This window comes from Rattus norvegicus, chromosome 10, assembly GCF_036323735.1.
Source record: "Rattus norvegicus strain BN/NHsdMcwi chromosome 10, GRCr8, whole genome shotgun sequence".
Lineage (NCBI taxonomy): Eukaryota > Metazoa > Chordata > Mammalia > Rodentia > Muridae > Rattus > Rattus norvegicus.
This window is the reverse complement of record NC_086028.1, coordinates 57,829,761-57,850,556: the sequence shown is the minus strand read 5'-3', so window position 1 is coordinate 57,850,556 and position 20,796 is coordinate 57,829,761. Positions and strand designations below refer to the sequence as shown.

Here is a 20,796-nt window from a genome sequence, read left to right as displayed (position 1 = left end):
GAAGAACGTGTTGTTTCAATCCCAGGTGTGGGGCTGTAGGGCTGCTTCAGACTGCCAGCAGCAGCTGACTATGATTTGGTTCATGCTCTAGCAGAGGCAGGGTTCTGCCAGCTGCCAATAGTTTCTGTGATTGTGTGACATTTGGACTTCTGGGAAGTTTTCAGAGGATATATTAATGTTGTGGCCCAAGAGGTAGGGCTGGTGGGTGTTGGTCATTCAGGGAGATTGTTTGTGGTTGTTAGTAATTGGGCTAAAAAAGGAAACAAGAAGAAGTTAGACTCAGATCCCCACCCCCACCCCACTCCCATCCTTCTTTCCCTTCTATCTAGAGATAGGGGATAAAACTTGGAGAGAATAAAGCGTAGGAAAAGGAACCCACAAAGTAGCAAAGACTGGCTACTCTGATGTGTGTCTGTGTGGGTAAATGTCATGTGTGTGCCTACAGAACCAGAAGAGGGTTTCAGATCTTCTGGGACTGAGGTTAAGAGCACTTGTGAATCGACTTATTGAGAACCAAGTCCTCTGCAAGAACTGCAAACTCTCAAATTACTAAGCCCCCAAAGGTTTGGGTTTTTTTTTTTTTTTTTTTTGGTTGTTTTGTTGAGACAGGATCTCTTTTATGTAGTCCTGGCTGTCCTAGAATTCATTATATAGACCCCACTGGCTTCGAACTCACAAAAACTGCTCCCATGCTGGCTCCATAGGTACTTCTTAAAGGTCACCTGCCTACCCTCTCTCTTCCTTAGGTCCTGGTAGTACTATGGGCATCCAGACTGACAAGGCCAATAGATATCAGCCCTCTGACCAACAACCACAAGTTCTAAGCCATGCAAACTGAACATACAGACTCAAGATCTTTTGGGAATTCCTGGAACTAAGCTTCAAAACTATAAATATAAAAAGTATGTTGCATATAGCAAAAAATTTAAAATTTCTTTCTCCTTACCTCTTTGAATCCCTTTATGTAATAAGCTCCAGCCATTCTTGTCTACCATATCCACATCAGCTTTATAACTGACCAGAGTGGTGGCAATACTCTCTAGTCGTCGTGACAGAGCCAGATCTAATGCAAGATCTCCATTATGATCTGTTTCGTTAAGCTTCCCAGGTAGCTGCACAGAGAAATTTGGAAATCAGCACGTAAGACAGTAGAAAATACAACCTATGGTGATTTCTCCCAACTGACCAACTCCCCTTTTGAAACAGGTCTCTATATGTAGATAGGCTGGTCTCAAACTCACAGAAATGGCCTATTTCCAAAAAGGTGTATGTCACCACACCTCTTCCACAAGTGTCAATTCTAATACTATGGCACTACTTACAGCCCAAATTCAGTTTCATTCACAGACTGCTATTGGACCTCCTGAGGGCACTTCCTTTCAGCATCATACAAACAATAGTGATTCGTAAGCAGATGTCAACAACATGGAAGGTGGTTAAGGACCACAGAAAAAATGAGGACAGCACTGGTGTGGGGGTGGGAGGAGAGGATGAAGATGGGATGACAAACTACATACAGAACTTGATGACAGAGCTAAAGCTGGGCACTGTGGCACATGCCTTTAATCCCACCACTCAGAAGGCAGAGCCAAGTCAATCTCGAGTTCAAGGCCAGCCTGGTTCATACAGTGAGTTCCAGGAAGGCCTGGAGAAACCCTGTCTTGAAAAAACAAAAATAAAAAATAAAAGAGCAAACATTTTCATGAAGGAGGTTTAACAGAGCACTCTTTGGCAGTTTAATGCCTCCTTACACACTAACGCCCATGTTAACCATACTCCCATCTTCGTTCCTTTAAGGCACTGTGGTGCAGAATAATGCATCTCCCGCCCCACCCCACTCTATAGATATTCATGCCCTAATTATCAGTTCATATGAACATGTCAACTTATGTGGCAAAAAGTACCTTTGCAGATGTGATTAAGGCAAAGTGTCCTGAGCTAGGAAGAATCTTGGACCAGCCCAGAGGGCCCCACCTTCTAAGCAGATTCGTTCTTGAGTGAATCAGAATGTAGGAAGAGTATGTCATTAGAAGTGAAGTTAGGACTTAACTTGTCATTGCTGGCTTTAACGATGGAAGCAATGCTCCTCTGAAGCTAAGGGTTGTGAGGACACCTACAAGCTAAGAAAAGCACTCGGCTCACAAGAAAATAAAGGCCTGGACCACTAGATAATTCTGCCCACATCTTACGTGAGCAGGAAATGGACCCTCTCTATAGCTCCACAAATGATAATACCTTACTGACAATTTGCTTTTAGCCTTGTGACTTCTGCCTTGGGCCTCTAAGAGGCAAAACTGTCAAGTAATAAACTGATGTGTTTTTGTGGTTGTTCTAAACCATATTATTTTATGTGCATGAGTGTAGTGTTTGGAGCACATGTATGGCTGATGCCTGCGGGGGTCAGAAGAGGGTGCTGGAGTCCCTGGGAATGGAGCTAAAGTTGGTTGTGAGCTACCATCTGGATGCTGGGAACAAAACTTTCTGCAAAAGCAGGACGTGCTCTCAAGTAGCCTGGAATGTGTTTTGGTTTAGGCTACTAAATGTATGGAAACTTGTTATGGAAAAAAATAAAAACCAAGTTGGGGAGCTGAAGTCAGGTACTGCTATGACCGCCATTTGGAAAAGGAAATGTGGCTTTGGATTAGACTAAGACTGGCAAATTCTGATGAACAGAACAGAAAATGCCCAAAAGCATCCGGTACATATTAGAAGTACCCTCATAGAATGTCCAGTGATGGTGCAGATAGAAGCAAGAAATACGGATAACACTAAAGTCTGGGGAGAGAGAGGGGAAAAAAGGAGATTCTTCTACAATACCTGGGAATCCATTTCAATCAGATAGAGGAAGACCACATCCTCTCTCTCCACTTTGATAGCTTTATGTAATGGGTACTCGGTTTTAGATTTAATCATTTTGTATAACAACTGAGCACTCAGGCTACTGAAGTCCTCCTTTCGCAAGTCATCCTAAGGATTAAAAACAATGACAAGTGTTAATAACAACTGTCACTTATTAAGCACTTAACATGTGTCAGAGACTTAACATTTTTCCAACTAATTCTATCTTTGCTTCCTTTGCAGACATGAAAGCCTATAGAGGCTAGAGTGCTCGCACGAGTCTGACAGTGAGAAAATGGCTACTCAGGACCTGTATTTAAGAGGCACTCGGGCTGGAGAGATGGCTCAGCGGTTAAGAGCACTGACTGCTCTTCCAGAGGTCCTGAGTTCAATTCCCAGCAACCACATGGTGGCTCACAACCATCTGTAATGAGATCTGGTGCCCTCTTCTGGCCTGAAGTCACATATGCAGGCAGAAGGCAATATATAAAGAAAACCTTGGTGTACTTAACAAATCTCTTGTTTAAGTATTCAATTGGAATCCATTTTCTAAAAGGGGTTGGGGATTTGGCTCAGTGGTAGAGCGCTTACCTAGGAAGCGCAAGGTACTGGGTTCGGTCCCCAGCCCCAGAAAAAAGAAGAAGAAAAAGAAAAAAAAAAAAAAAAAAAGAGGCACTCGACCCATCACAGCACTGCTGGGCCCCAGAGTGACAGCTAAATGTCAATTCTGACCTTCAACTGGAACCAAGCCCAGTAGAAGGAGCCCCCACCATGAGTTTAGAGTTCTCTCCCTACTAAGCCTACATCGATGGTGACTTCAAAACAAATCAGAACTGTGACAACAATTCACCAAGTCACATATGTCTTCCACAACTGTCGCCCTATCAGGAAGTTAAAGCTAGTTTTCAGCAGTGATAGCAGCACATGCCTTTAATCACAACAATCAAGAGACTGAAGCAGGATGTTTGCCCTAAGTTTAGGGTCAGTCTGAGATACACAGTGGGTATCAGGTCAGTCTGGGCTACAAAATGGGACCTTACGTCAAAGCAGCAAACGACTGAAAGAGCCAGACTTGGGGCCAATCTGGGGCCAGTGGGGAAATTCCCACCACAAACCTCTGAGCACAAGGACCCCTCCCTTCCAGGAAGAAAAAAGCTGGTTTAGTTCCTAGAACAGCTATAAGCCAAACTGTCACACAAAGCTACCTGTGGCTTCCAATAGAGCCCCCTTGGGAAGGTCTTGAACAGTACACTGAGTCAATCTGAAAGTTGTTTTGTTCCACCAAATGTGCACAGTACCCTGCCTAGTTACCATTGTGCAGATTCTGCCCCAATCGTTTGCAAGGTATATAACCCCCTGTTAGAGTCTGCCCAGGGTCATCTCCCCTTGAAATGGGACAATGCCAACATGTCAGAATGATTAAACTCCTCTTGCTTTTACATCCATCACTGCCTCCGTGAGTCTTATTCAAGAGGTCCTGGAAGAGGTTCAATTTGGATCTGACACAACAACCCCACTTTTCTAGTAATATCAAAAGTAAACTGAGGGCCTTGTGCATGCTAGGCAAACACTGTACAACTGAGCTACATTCCCTGCCCTTTTAATTTTTCTGAGTAAGGGTCTTGTTCAGTTCCTCAGGCCGGTCTTGACCTTGCTTTGCAGTTTAGGCAGACCATAGATTCAACATCCTCCTGCTTTAGTCCCTGAAGTAGCTGGGGTTACAGGTCCATGGCACTAAGCACACACAGGCCAGTTCTATTAGAAATCTCCCTTAGAAATATGAAGGTTCCTCCAATAAAAACTGTATACAAAACAATCATAGAAGCTAGTTCATAAAACAACATTGATTGCTTTATTAATCTATTTATTTAATGTAAAAAAAAAAAAAGAAAAACAAAACCAACTCAGTTTGTATACCCTGTGCTTGGGGAAGACAGGAGAATCCCTGAGGCTTCACAAGCATGCCAACCTCATCTAATCAGTGAAATCTAGGCCAGTGAGAGACTCTGCCTCAAAATAAGGTGGACAGTACTTGAGTAACCCCACCAAAGGGTGTTCTCTGGCCTCTCTCTACAGCCACATATGTAAAACAAACTATAACAAAAAAATATAAAGCCTGTTATTTATGATGAAAACCCAAGAAGTGAAGCAGTGGAGAAGGCTCTTCCATGGGCAGCTGAATGCTGGGTCACAGCTTCTCCAGGATAATGCTAAGGCAGGTGTTCTTGACATCTGTTCCTGAACCTTAGCCACCTCTCTCTGTTCCACTCTAGACCCTCAGAACACATTCAGAACTGAGAACACCTCACAGATCATCTAACCCAATGGCTTATTTTTCAAGAATACAAACAACAAAGACTCGGTATCAGAGGGGTGGCTGTGGAAACCGGGCTTACACTGGGATCTCCAGTGCCAGTGTGAAGGCTCTATCCATACCACACAGCCTCTTACTCACCCAGTGACTTGCAATAATTTCTGCACAATAGTTCATCAGTGTGCTGGCATTTAATTCCTCTGCAGTTTGATAGAAGCGAATACAGTTCCTAACATTCACCAGAGACATAACACCCTTCTCACATCTGTAAGAAATTATTCATTAATGATGAACAGAATTATCCAGGCAAATACATTAATAAAAAAATCACAGACAATAACTGCTACACTAGCTATGTCTAGTAAAACTAAAGAGTAAGGCTGAGCACTGTGTTTAATAAACTATGGCTAGGCTGCTATATTTTATTTACGTGTATATTTTTACTTATTGAAATCTTTTTTTTTAACTAAAACTGGTCATATACATTTCATTTTTGAAATGGGATGTTCTATATAGTCCTCACTGGCTGTGAAGTCAGGTTCCTCTTGCCTAAGTCTGGCTTACACTGTGCTTTGAAGTCTTGTACTATATTATATCTCACTGCTCTGGGAAGACTAAAAATAGCCTGCACACACACACACACACAAAAAAAAAAACCTATGAAACTTAAAACTTCAAGAACATCAAAAGTAATCACAAGAAATCCATTGATCATCCATAGGCCATTTTTAAATCAAATACAAAACAGATTGTGTCTGGATTGTAGATTCCAGACAACTCTATTATTGTTTTCAACGTTTCAAATATGAGGGTCTATGCTTAATAAAGATCTCCTTAAAAGTCCTTCCAAAAGATAAATTTGTATTTTGTATAAATTATAATTAAGAAGGCTGGAGAGATAGCTCAGAGGTTGAGAGCACTGGCTGTTCCTCCAGAGGACCTAGATTCAGTTCTAAGGACCCATATTCAAGTCCACAGCCACCTAACTTCAGTTCTAGGGGATCCGTGCTCTCTTCAGATCTTCATGGGTACTGCATGTATACGGCGCACAGATATACATGTAGTCAAAACACTTATACAATAATAATGGTGATGATTAAAATAAGTGAGTAAATTGTAATTCGGTGACTAGAAAATAGGACAGTGGTAGAATGTTTGTCCAGGATGTACTTGTATTTGGGAAGGTCTGTGTTCAATCCCTAGTAACACTGGGGAATGGGGAGGTGAAAGGATAGGGAATGTGTATGTGGACTTAGTAGCAGCCAGCAGCTAAGAATAACTGCTCTTTCAAAGGACCTAAGTTTGGTTCCCAGCACGTGTGAGATGGTTCACAGCTGCCTATGACTCTAGCTGTAAAGAATCTGATGTTCTCCTTTACCCTCTCCAGGCACCAACCCCACACACACACATACACATAAAAGTTTTACAAATACAATAACTACAATTCAATATAGCTATATTTTAAAGAATATCCAAAATAGCTATTGAGTCAGATCTAGTATTCAAGGATTCAATCCTTAGTATCACACACACACACACACACACACACACACACACACACACACACATCAGACCACAGTACTCTAAAAGAAAATTGGACACAATGTGTATCTCCACAAAGCCAGGCAACAAAACATGATGAATAACTAACAGACTAACAAGAGGATATTAACTACATCCCTGTAGCACAAAGCTGTCTCTCCACATCCTAGCATAGAAGATAAAGAGATTGTTCTATGACAGAATTCCTGGGAATCTTTTTTTTTTTTTAATATAAGTACACTTCAGACACATCAGAAGAAGGCATCAGATCTCATTACAGATGGTTGTGAGCCACCATGTGGTTGCTGGGATTTGAACTCAGGACCTCTGGAAGAGCAGACAGTGCTCTTAACCACTGAGCCATCTCTCCAGCCCGAATTCCTGGAAATCTTATTGTGCCTTCCACAGCATAAGGCCTATTGAGAAAGGAGGCTGGCATGGTCCTTCAAATCAGATTCAACTCCAAGGGCAGTTACAGAGGCCCAGTGGTAGCCAAGTCAGAGGTCCTGGAATCTACAGCTTATTCTCCTTTCCTCCAGCCTCAACAAAAGTTTTCTAATAACAGAGCAGAACTTAGTGATGTGAGAAAATGTAGTCTCTGCTCCTGTTTTACCTCCTGTGGCATGAGAACAGTACCTGATCTGGGATGCTGGGACTCTATGGGTTTCAAGGTGAAGGAACATTAGACGCAGTCCACAGTGCAGAAGACACTTGAAGGTATGTTGTACATTTATGTTTCCTACTGCTCGCCCCACCCCTTTCCTGAAGGAAAATGGACACTGCAAACCTTAACAGCTAATATTAATGGAACTTAATACTGCCCTAAAAAACTCAGTAGCAGACACTTCTCAATCTCAGTAGATGAGACTGAGTTCTATGAGGTAACAGAAGTAGAAAAGGACCACAAGAGTTAGAGAGGTAGGGAATGAGGAGGGCAGCAAGAGAGACCATGGAGTGGAAGAGTGGAGACACAGTGTGATAGACCTGGAAATAAGAAAGCAAAATTTCAACCTTACAAGTTAAGAGAAGGCCAGGAACAAGAAAACAGTCATTTTCCATGCACAGCGATAGGCACCCATTTTATCTGTCTTTAAGTAACATTGCTGATGTAGTGTAAAGAAGCGCCTCTCCCAGGGCACTTTTAGGGCCAGTTATGGTACACACCTTCAATCCCGGCACATAACAGGCAGAGGCAGGAAGCCAAGGCTACAATTCCCCCCAAAACATTCATTTATGCATTTATTATTATAAGAGTGTGTGTGTGTGTGTGTGTGTGTGTGTGTGTGTGTGTGTGTGTAACACAGAGCACGACAGTGTGAGGGCCAGATGATAATTTACAAGTCAGTTCTCTTCTTCCAAAGAGAACTTTAGGGATCAAACGTGGGTTATTAGGTTTAAGTAGCTGAACAATCTCACCAGCCCTTCCCTAGCGTTCTTAAAGGAAGTTAAAATGAATAAATATACACAAGTTTCGGGCACTGTTGATGCACGGCTTTGATCCTAGCACACAGGAGGCAGAGGCAGAGGCAGTTAGATCTCTGTTGAGTTCAAGGCCAGACTGGTCTATACAGAGAAAAAGCCTGTCTCAAAATGAAACAAAACAAAACAAAAACAAAAACAAGAAATGAAAACTGACAAGTTTCAGAGTAGGAACACATACTTCAAATCTTAATACTTAGGAGGTTAAGGCAAGGAGGCTTCCAATAAGAGTTCTAAGAAAATTTGGGCTACAACATGAATACCAAGTAGCATTGGCTATAATGTGTAACACTAGCTCAAAAGAAACCCTTAGTTTTCTGTACAACTGGAGTCTACAAGTACACTGCATACCACAACAAAGGGCTTAAGTTACTATAACCTGACCACAACTATGGAGTTAAGTGTTCCAGGAGAAAACTGCTTTCTGACAAATGAAACTTGCAGTGCCCAATATGATAGTCTTGCTATACCAGTGTACTGACTGCAGGTGGCCTACATCATAGGAATGCAAGGATTCCAGATCACATCTGCAGGCACTTACTTTATACCCTTGTACTGACATTGGCCTGGACGGTGAATACTAACAGTCTTCCTTCTCACTGCCAAGGGACTTGAACAACTGATGTTTTCTTAGAAATTACAGCTCACTTTCACTCATTTAGACCTCTGAGTGCCATTTGCTATATGGATAGACTATAACTAGAAACTGACATAACTTACACAACAAAAGAATGCATTTCTTTTCTTTTTTTCCTGTGAAGCCCTGGTTTTCTAGGAACTCACTCTGTAGACCAAGCTGGCCAGGACTTCACAGAGATCTACCTGCCTCTGCCCCCCAAGTTGGTGGGATGAGTGGCATGTGCCAACACCGCCTGGCAAAACACATACTTTCATTAAGTTCTCAGCTCAAAGTTTCTACCTGAAAAGTAGCAAGGTAGGCTAGTTTTCTGCTGGAGGAAAAATATTGGTATTAGTATATTTTTATACTTTGATATCCACAAAGCATACAAAAGCACAAAGCAATCTATCTTGTTGGTTTGTGAAACAGAAGTTCACCATATATAACTCTGGTTGCCAGACTATACTCAAAAGCAGAAGTCCATCTTGTTCTATCTCCAAGATTACTGGCATGTGCCACCATGTCCAGCAAAGATTTATTCATTCATTATCCTTATGTGCATGTCCATGTGCTTGCAAAAGCCCCACAGGGCCAGGAAAGGGCACCAGAGCCCCAGAAAATGGAGTCAAAAGAAGCTGTGAGCCCTAGGGAACCAAACCTGAGTCGTCTCCAAAAGCAACAACAAGGGCTTTTAATCTCTGGGCTGTATTTCTAGCCCATACATCTGATTTTCAAAGTATAAATCAGGGACTCTACAAACTCCTGTCTGGTTTTCTTTTCTTTTCTTTTCTTTTTTTTTTTTTTTTTTTTTTTTTTTTTTGTGTAGCCCTGGCTGTTCTTGAGTTTACTCTGTAGAGCAAGCTGACCTTGAACTCACAAGAGATCTGCCTTTCTTTGCCTCCCAAGTGCTAGGTTTGAAGGTGTGTGCCACCATGCCCTTTTCAGATTGACCTATATATGTGAGATGTAATAACCATTGAGAGAAAAATACACAGATAAACAATGGTTGGGTTGTAGGTGACCTACTTTTTCTTTATATAATTCTGTTTTCCAAATTGCATATACTATACCCATATTTATAATCAATAAAAATATTGTCATTTTAATACATACTCTTTGTCAAAGAGAATTTTCTGATATTACAAAGAAGACCTTCTGTAGCTGGTCTTTGACTATACATGTGGGTTCCTCTTTCTTTTACCCTTTTCTACCCCTTTTCTTCTACCCTTTCAGTCCCTAAATACTAGATAAGCGAAAAAAGGATAAAGAGGAAAGAAAAGCGATGCTTGAATAAAGTCAGGAGTCATTAGACTACTTTCTTGCTGACTGGGGACACTGAGTTCCTTGAGGAAAATTTGATCTTTGCAGTTAGGATATCTAATTATTATTTCTTCTCTTCTTCCTCCCCATCCTCCTCCTCCTCTTCCTCTTCCTCCCAATCCTCCTCTTCCTCTCCATCCTCCTCTTCCTCTTCCTCCTCTTCCTCCCCATCCTCCTCCTCCTCTTCCTCCCCATCCTCCTCTTCTTCCTCATCCTCCTCTTCCTCCCCATCCTCCTCTTCCTCCCCATTCTCCTCTTCCTCCCCATTCTCCTCTTCCTCCCCATTCTCCTCTTCCTCCCCATCTTCTTCCTCCTCCTCCTCCTCTTCCTCCCCATCCTCCTCTTCCTCCCCATCCTCCTCTTTCTTCTTTGCTCAAATACTTAAACCGCCACCAACATCAACCAACACTACCAACAAAAAAGCAAACAACCCACACCACCTCTTGGGGCCCTAGCATTATATAATCTCTGGAAACTCCCCAGACTTGCAAATATCACACAAACATAGAAACTATCTGCAGCTGGCAAAAATCACACCCCTACTAGTTAGTACATGAGGCAAATCACAGTCAGCTGCTGTGGACAGCTACTGAAGCAGCCCCATATCCCACACCTGCGATTGAAAATAAATATATTCCTATAATATTTCTATATACTTTTTAAAGAAACCAAAATTCCAAAATTGTCATTATACCCTTCTTTTTGATCAAATTAATTATTGTATTGGTATTTCCAGGCCAACAGGATCTCTCTAACACAAAAATCAGCAAAGAACTGCATGCTTTTGCCAGAGCCTGTTGACTTAATATAATATCCTAGATGTGTCATTTCTCTGCCTGACAGTAGTGGGCACCCTGTGACCTCATTAAAGCCAGCACTCACTCCAGCTCTGGTCTCTTCATACCAGCTCATAAGAAAAGCCATGAAAAACAACCTAATATCCACAACCAATAGAACAAATATGAGCATCTAGTAATGTTGATAGTCAAGAGGCTTAAGCAATCAATAAATAAGCACTTTAATTAAAGTATCCATTACACCAATTACAATTGCCTATATCAATCCCAGAACACTTTAATAAAGCAATTTTATAAGCAAGTCTGATACAGTCAATGAAAAAGCTGAAGATTTTGGGAGGAAAGATATAAACAATCTAATTAAAGTTAGTATGAATTTATATTTATATAATTAAAAACTTAATAAACAAACAATAATTAATTAGAGGACTTCAATAATAAAGTTAGTTGTGCTAATTATCTAATCCTAAATACCTTGGACCTGTCTATGTTTAAATTAGATTTAGATATTAAAACAGTTCTCAGGCCCACATCACTTACAGGTAGTTGGAAGGATTCTGTCTATAGACTCTTGTGAGGCTCTGGGGCAATCCTAGTAGAAAACCCCCTCACAGTAAAAAAAGAGCAAGCAGCTCCTGGTAGCCAATTCTCTCTTTGATCTCCTAGGTGAGGGCAAAAGAGCAACAAATAGACTGAATGAACAACACATGGTTGGAACCACCCAGGAGAGAGGCCATTTTCCCTAACATACCCAAGAGAATAAAAGAAGATGGTAAAAAGACTACATTAACCACACCAAGAGCCACAGCCACAGCATGTGGACAGCATTCTGCTTGGCACCATCTGATAAGCACTTTGTCTCTTACTGCTCCAAAATGCCAACTTCAGAGAGGAACAGAGAAAACGCACCATAAAAACATACCATGCTCTGAGACCTAAAAGAACAGCTAACTTCAATGAAGTAAGCCCATATTGATGCTGGCTACAAAGCATACTGAACCAAAAAGTACTGAGCTCTCTCTGGACTAATTTAAACACTTAAGTGCCTCCAAAAAGGAGTGTCTGACCAAAATGTAACATAATGAAAGGCAAAGTCAAGAATCTGGACGCTGGATTCTATCCATCCATATCCAGTGGTTAATTTACACAATATAATCTAAGATAACAAACAGGAGAAGACAAAGAAAACAACAAACAGCACTGGCAAAATGTAGCTTACCAGTAACACAAAGCAATAGAGAAACCAGCCTCTCCTACAGCACCTTTAAAGAACCCCTAGCAGTTATCACATGGCAGAAGCTGCTTTTCCAGAGCTTGGCACAAGTAATCTTAGCCACCACCTTGCAGGGGCTTGAATACACCTGCTGTGACTTGCCTCTCCCTAAGGAGCTGGAGCTGAAAGCGATTGGCCAGTTTCATCAATTCAGTCAGGAATACATCATCCTCTCTGAACTCTAACTCATCCGTATAGATCCAGCGAAGCATTGTCATTGTCACCTCAGGATTCGCATCTAGTTAAGAGAAAGAAAGTAGATGACATACTTAGGCCTTCTAGAAGTAACCCTAAAATCTGTGGATAGAAAAGTAAATTATGGTACACTTAACTCAAAGAAATACAATGCAATAGGCCCGCACACCTCAGTATGCCATGATGGAAATGCAATCCATTCAGGCCTTGGGACCCAGCACGCAGGCAGTAACACCTGCCAAGGCAAACACAGCAGCCTATGGTTCTGGAAGCCCCTAAATGGACTGACTTTGCTTTTAGGAATCTGACCAGCTATGCTTGCTAACTGAGGTAGTCAACCCAGGATATGTTTTTTGTATTTAAACTCCCACCCTGAGAAGGACTTGGAACTGCATTCAGGTTCCAAACGCCCAGTGAAATTATAGGCCAGCTAATCCTCTCTGGTGGATACCTCTTAACAATACAGCCATTAAAAATGGTCACAGTTGAAGCTGGAGAGATGGCTCAGGAGTTAAGAGCACTGGTTGCTCTTCCAGAGGACCTGGGTTTGATTCCCAGCACATACTGCAGCTCACACCTGTAACTCCAATTCCAAGCTTCTGACACCCTCACACATACACACACACAAACAAAACACCTATGAACATTTAAAAAAAAAAAAGGAAAAAAAGGTGACAATCTGTCTGAATCCAGAAAAATGTTAAAAGTTTTGTATGAGGAAGCAAAAGGGTCAAATTTGTTGGGGTCAAATTTTTTATCTTATATTTGAGACATAAGATAAAAAAGTTAATGAAATTTCTTTTTTGTTTTTTAATTTTTTTTTCAGGCAGTGTTTCTCTGTGTAGCGCTGGCTGTCCTGGAACTCACTCTGTAGACCAGGCTGGCCTCCAACTCATAGAGATCCACCTGTCTCTGCCTCCTGAGTCCTGGGATTAAAGGTGTGCAACTCCAAGCTCAGTAGATTTCTAATAAAAGATTCTATAGATAAAAACAAGAAAATAGATATCTAATAGAAATATGAGCAATGGATATAAATAAGTGATCCATGAAAATAAAAACACCCAATAAGATTTACCAATAACCAAATAAATATTTAAACTAGAGTACACATTTTTATCTCTCAGACAAAAGAATTTATTTATTTATTTATTTATTTATTTATTTATTTATTTATTTATTTTTGTTTTTATTTTGAGACAGGGTTTCTCTGTATAGCCTTGGCTGTCCTGGAACTTGCTCTGCCTTCTCAGTGCGAGGATTAACAGAGTGCATCACAACTGCCTGGCTCATTTATTCATTTTTAATCACTTATTTGCAGCACTGGAGATTAGAAAGACTTTATTTTATGTGTATGGGTGCTTTGCCTGCATGTATGGCTGTGTACCAATTGCATTCCTGGTGCCCAAGGAGACCAGAAAAAGATGTTGGATCCCCTGGAACTAGAGTTGCAGACGGTTGTATTCCATCATGTGGGTACTGGGAATCAACCCCAAGAGTCTACACAAATACATGCATGACAATATATTTACAGTGGTTTAAAAAACTAGGAATACATTTGGTATAATCTTATTTTTGCTTCATGTATATGAGAGTATCAATATACCATTGTGTAAATGCATATATATCTAAATAGACTATACATTCAAGCAGCTCTGTCTATTCATCAATCAATCAATTAATCAATCAAAAACATAGAAGGATACATACAAAAATATGAATCAAGACAATTCATGATTTTTTTATTCTGATTTTTACTTAGCGAATATATTGTTTATTTTTAAAGTTAAAGACTATATAGCTACTTGAAGGAAATGTTTATTGTAAAAATCATTTAAAATATCTAAAACTAGTGCTGAGGAGGTAGGATATAGCTCAGCTAGTAATAATTGCCTCGCAAGCAAGAAGCCTTGGGCTGATCCCTAAATGACATAAAATCAGGTGTAGTAGCATATACCTGTAATATTAGCAACTGGTAAGCAGAAGGATCAAGTTCATCTTTGACTATATACTGTGAATTTTACGGCAAGCTGGACTACTTGATCCTGTCTCAAAAAAACAAAACAAGCAAACAAACTAATCTATACTGTTACTTCTATGAAATCAGCTCTCAATCAGTCCGAATAAAAAAAGTGATGCCCAGAAGACAAGTTAAAGCTGTATTTTGCATAAAGGTTCTTCAAGAGTAGTCGTGAGCAAGCAGACTCCTAACAGAGTTGAACTTTCAAGCCCACTCAGGCTCAGTGAAGAGAACGGAGCACAGACCCAGCATCTGTACTTTAACAAGTTGTTCTTATGATGCTCACTGAGGCTTTTGGGAGACTATACTTAATTCATATTTATCAAGGAAGAATACAATAAGGACTAGGAATACATTATTAATAACTAGGAAACAACAGATCATCTCTGATTACCCTTCTATTACAATTATTCACAGTGAGAAGGATGGGTTGAAGGAAGTGATGTTGAATAGAAAACCTGATGTGCTTGAAGCAGATTAGTTAACCATTGCCTGCTAAAACCACCAGACAGACAGGGGTGGGGCAAACATAAACAATGCTGTTTCTTTTTTCCTTTGTCTTCCTCAGTAATGTAGTAAAAGTAGTGAAAATTTCTCATTTTGCTTTCTTTTTGATATTTTTGAGACAAAGTTATGTCAAGGTAGCCCCAGTTAGCCTGGCCTGGAGCTCATAACCCTCCTACCTCAGCCTCCTAAGTACTAGGATTACATGAATATGTCACCAACCCAGGTAAAATTACTATCCCAAGATTGCAGTAAAGAGTAATACTAAACTTTAAAGAATTGATAAACTAGCATAAAAGGAAATATATTATATACATATTCATCCAGAAACACTGAACAATCAGCTTCCTTGATATAATGGTATTTAAAGAATACTAGATCTGCCTGGTCCAGATGCACACACATAATCCCAGCACTTGGGACAGTGCTGGATTATATATCATATAATCTAAGCAGGAGGGTGACAAGTTGAAGATCGGCCTAAACTATATAGTGAGCTCCAAGCCAGACTGGGAACATAGCAAGACTCCACCTCAAAATAAACAATAAATACGATGGAGGAATCACCTAGCATTTGAGAGGCCCTGAGTTCAATCCTCAGTATTATAAATAAGCAAAGCACGACATCCAGCAACTGCAGTCCATTCTCTTTTCAAATGCACATAGTATAATCACTGAGACAGACATACACTGAGCCATAAACAACAGTGTCTCATGTAGCCCTGACCAGAATGTCACTGATAATACACCAAAGTACATTTCATGAGTCTCATAACTGCTGGCATTAAAAGTTTTGATAACTGAAGTATCATAAGATGTTAGCCTACTCTTACTATCTTTCAGGCAAATGTAAATAATTTTCAAATTTTTATTATCTTTTGTAGTCTTTGTAAACTTTAAGTTGTGGAGTTACTACTATACATTTTGTGAAAAACACTTTCGTAATCAAGTGGCTCTAAGAAACTATGCTAATTTTATTTTATAGGTAGAGATACACAGTTTTAAAAGATTTCACTTTGCAAAGGAAAAGCCACAGCTGAGTGTGCTCACACAGACTGGAGCCTCCCAGTGAAGACCTTCCTTCCACATGGGCATTTTCACTCTAGCTGGGAATGGCATGCACCCACCTGCATTTATGCTTGTTTATTTGTGCTTACAAGGGAGAATTGCAGGCTTCAAGCTAAACCTTAGAAATTATCAAAAATAATCCACTAATTGTGGAGCGATGGTGGTGCATTTATTTAAACCCAGCAGTTGGGAGGCAGAGGCAGGAGGATCTTTGTGAGTTCAAGGTCAGCCTGGCCTGTATAGCTAGTGCTAGCAAAGCCTTAGCTATTAAGGCTTTGTAGAAAAACCTTGTTTCAAAAAACACAAAAGACAAAAGAATATAACAGATAATTCACTCACAACAGAAAGATCTGTTCTCTTAAATCCAGAAGATCAACACCTATTCTGCTGTACAACACTGCTCAAATGTTAGGCAGTCCTGGCACCCTCTGCATTAGCCCAATTCAAAACAGCACACACATACACATCCAACAACTACTTTGTTATACTTATGGCCATTGCCTAAAATGATTTTTTTTTTAAAAAGATTTATTTATTTATTATATAAGTACACTACAGCTGTCTTCAGACACACCAGAAGAGGGCATCAGATCCCATTACAAACGGTTGTAAGCCACCATGTGGTTGCTGGGAATTGAACTCCGCACCTCTGGAAGAGCAGTCAGTGCTCTTAACCACTGAGCCATCTCTCCAGCCCTGACTGAAATGATTTAACAGTCCATTACTTCTCCCAGCTACCAATGAGCTACACTCCACGTCCAATGCCCCATTTTAATACTGACAGCCTCCATTTCATAATTCTTATAATAGTTACTAATAGCAGGGTTCAGTAAAAACTTCATTTTGTGCCTTATTTTCAAGAGCAGTTAAGCAAGTACTACTATAATATGATTTTAGGTGAACTTCTGAAAACCAAGTTTTAAGTCCATTCCATTTACTTCCACATTGAGCTAAAAATTATAAAGATCATGTGACATAAGACAGCAAAATCAATATAAATAACATGGTACATCTATTAGAACATTTCTTAAAATTACATTTATTTGTGTGTGTGTGTGTGTGTGTGTGTGTGTGTGTGTGTACACATGCCATGATACATATGTAGAAATTAGAGGACAATTTGATGGGGTGAGTTTTTTTCCTTCTAACATATGAATCCTGGGGACCAAATTCAGGTCACTAGGTTTGGTGGCAAATGCCTTTACTCACTGAGCCATCACCTGGCCCTATTAAAATTCTTTTAAAAGAAATTTATTACACATGTTTAAGATATATAACATGTTATTAGGAGATAACTGGGCAGGGTAGCACAAACCTTTAATCCTAGCACTTAGGAGGCAGAACAGATAGACTTCTGGGAGGTCCAGGCTAGCCTGGTCTACACAGTGAGACCAGTGTATGAGTATCTGAGTATGTAGCTGTCTTCAGACACACCAGAAGAGGGTATCAGATCTCATTACAGATGGTTGTGAGACACCATGTGGTTGCTAGGAATTGAACTAAGGACCTCAGGAAGAGCAGTCAGTGCTCTAAACCACTGAGTCATCTCTCCAGCCCCTGGACTCAATTTTAAGATGTTTTTAGTAGTGGTTTTGCCAGAAAAAGTAATAAAGTCAGAATCAAAACCAAAATGTGCCCTCTTCTCATAGAATAGCAAGTGAAGGTGCATAATAAGGAGCACAATGAGCTTTCATATGTTACACTGAGAAGAGAAGTAGGCATGGGGCAGATGTGTGATCAAGGGAAAACATTCATCCTAGGTCAGGTCCAAGAGTGAAAGCACAGGTGTGCACTATGGTAAAGTGAGGCCATGTGAAACTGTGGCTTTGAACTTATAATGAGCTTATAGAATAAAACACTACATGCATATGGTACACAGGCAGAAATATATACAAAACACTTTCACACATAAAAGAAAAAAGAACAACAACTTAAAGAGACATCTTGTTTCAATAGTTTCTATCTCCCATCAATAGATAAGTATTTAACTTTTATTATACCACAAATATTTCAAAGTGATATGCTATCATTTGGTGTTCAGACTTACCTGACAAGTCTAACTCCGCTGTGGAAGACAAGTTGGCCAGACTCCAGCTATCACTGCGGGCGGCCAAGACAAACTTGTGAGCACTGATGTGCCTGCCCCCAACCTTGATCTTCAAATCACTGATGAAGAAAATATCCAAAGATACAGAAAGAAAAATATCATTACAACTAGATAAGTTAGGATTCTCACCTGACAAATACATGGATAATGATTATCAACATGAATCAGCAAAAGAAAAAATAAATCATAATGGTATTTCCACACTCTGGACCATGCTCCTATGCTGCTGGGAATACTTTAACTTCACCGCAGCCCCATGGAATAATCCCCTCTCAGTCACGTCTGACAGGACTCTGGTGGTGAACCTACAAGCTAAGCAGGATTAGCAGCCACACATAGGTCATAAGGGATCTCATGCAGCATGTGTCACAGTAAGGCAGCAGAGTGAAGTGTGAACAGCTAAAGCTCAAACTGTGCTATGGACGTGCTTCACAGTGCTGTCCAACAGTGGTAAACAGAGGCTGCAGACAAATGAATTCATACCTGGTCTCCTGTCTCCATTAAAAACATTCAGCCCCCAAACTAAGCATTTATTATCCAACCATTTATCATTAGAGGTTGAGGTTGGGTGGCACATCATAAAATCTCAGCATGCTGGGATCACAAGTTTGAACTCAATCTGGGCTACATAGCAAGACACTGACTCAAAAAAGCAACCAAGAAAGAGAGGGAAGGACATTTCCCGAATACCAGTATATTAAAAAAAAACAAAAACAAAAAAAACTCCCCCCCAAAATATGTGTGTTTACTCTAAAATGTCAAATGCTACCAAAAAAAAAAAAAAAAAAAAAAAAAAAAGGGACGTACATCATGATGGCCCACTATGCTGACAGGATTGTGCCATATGGCCAGCCACATTCAAAACAAAGAAAAGTGCCAACATGTGGCACTTATTGAAACTGCAGTACTGGAGAAGCAGTAGGAAGAAGACAAAAAAATTCAAGGTTATCCTTGACTAAGCCAAGTTCAGGGCTATCTGGGGCTACAGAAAACCTCGTCTGAAAAACAGTAGCCCATGCTTTTAATTCCAATATTCAGGAAGAGGAGGAGGATCTCTGAGTTCAAGGTCAGCCTGATCTATACAGCAGGTAGCAAGTTAGCCAGGCTACATAATGAGACCTTATCTCAAACAAACAAATAAAATAAATAGCACCACTAATAATCAATCCTTGGTATGTATCCACTATTCTAAGCTGTTTAAATATCTTATGACTTAATTTAATCTACACTCTGACCCTAAAATGAGTAGAACTGATCATCTCTTATTACAGATCAGGAACTTAACAAGTCATAGCTCGGGACCAACAAGCTAGTAAGTAGCCTACAGGGTTTCTCTAACAAAGACATTGCTAATCTTTTTCATTGGTTTGGTGTTTGTTTGTGTGCATGAGGGCAAAGGTGAGCATGCAGACAGCGTGCATGTGGGAGCCTGAGAACAATTTTTGGTGCCATTCCTCGGTTGCCATCCACCTGAACACACCCACTTAGGCTAGGCTGCTGAGCAGTGAGCCCTAGGACTGCCTGCCTCTGTCCTCCTAGTATTAGGATTTTAAATGCCTGCTATCAGGCCCAGACTTTTTCACATGGGTTCTTGGGATCAGGTTCTTGTGTACCTTACTGACATCAACCCAGCTCTTATTTTTGTTTTTATGAAATGAGAACTCAGTCTGATATAGCCTGCACTGGACTGGACTAAAGCTAAGGCTGACCTCAGACTCATGATAATCCTCCTCTCAGTCTTGAGATTACAACTCTGAGCTGCCACATCTGGCTCATTGTTGATATTTTGATTAGAAAGAAATTAATTTAATTTGGCAAGAGAATGAATTAGAAACTAGGCCTAGAAATGTAGGCAGGTCTAATTCTGTCTACCTGAGAGGCTTGAACAGGAGAAATTATAAGTTCAACGGTCAACGTAGTGAGACGGGCTGAGAACAGGGTGAAAAGGAGCTGAAGACACAGCTCAGCAGTACAGCCCTTGCCCAGCATACGCAAAGCCCCAAAGTAAGAGAGAACAAGAAGACACTGTGATGTGTTTAAAGTAGACAGGGATGAAGCCAAAGATACAGCTTCCGGTTCCGGGTGCTCACCTGTACTGCTCCTGCTCATACAGACCCGCCACTATGGCCAGCAAGCGGCTGATGAATGACTCACTGCTATTCTCCTTGTTTGCTTGTGCAGCCAAAAGTGTGCATCTCTTCTCCGTTTCTGCCAGTTTCTTCTGCAGCTTGACATACTCTTGTCTTAGAAGCATCAAATGCTTCTCCAACTTGGCCACCTCCTCTGCAAGGAAAATAAAGAATGTCTCCATTGCAAACCACATTCACCACTCCCTGAAAGAATCAAATAGGACTTTGTAGGCTGGTAAGATGGCTCAGCAAATAAAAACCCCTTGCTTCCAAGCCTGAGAACCTGGGCTCAATCCCTAGGACCCACAAGACAGAGAGAACTTACCCCTGTAAGTTGTCCTCTGACTTTCAACACACATTGTGACATGCATATGCCTGCCTGCCTGCCTAAGTACCTATACACACACACACAAAATAATAAAAATGCAATTTAAAAAAAGAGCTCCAGTGAGATGGCTCAATGGGTAAAGGCATTTGCTGCTGAGCCCGACAACTTGAGGTTGATCCCCAGGACCCACCCGGTAGAAGGAAAGAACCAACACTCCCTTAGGGTGTCCTCTCCCCTCTACTCTCACATGTGGCATAGACTTAGAC

The 20,796-nt window shown here is 40.7% G+C and overlaps 1 protein-coding gene across 3 annotated transcripts in view; it reads right to left on the bottom strand.

Annotated features, from left to right (window-relative positions):
• Ankfy1 (ankyrin repeat and FYVE domain containing 1) overlaps positions 1-20,796 on the bottom strand; it is a 71,715-nt gene that overhangs the window by 31,939 nt on the left and 18,980 nt on the right. Inside the window, exons 2-7 of one of the 3 annotated variants that reach the window (NM_001107018.2) lie at positions 20,164-20,356; positions 18,014-18,132; positions 12,285-12,420; positions 5,294-5,417; positions 2,818-2,967; positions 947-1,112 (exon numbers count right to left, since the gene is read on the bottom strand). In NM_001107018.2, the coding sequence (NP_001100488.2) occupies positions 947-1,112; positions 2,818-2,967; positions 5,294-5,417; positions 12,285-12,420; positions 18,014-18,132; positions 20,164-20,356 (888 nt within the window). Of the gene's footprint in view, positions 1-946; positions 1,113-2,817; positions 2,968-5,293; positions 5,418-11,449; positions 12,224-12,284; positions 12,421-18,013; positions 18,133-20,163; positions 20,357-20,796 lie in introns of those variants that run through there. The other 2 variants (XM_039086000.1, XM_039086001.2) reach the window with 2 other exon arrangements.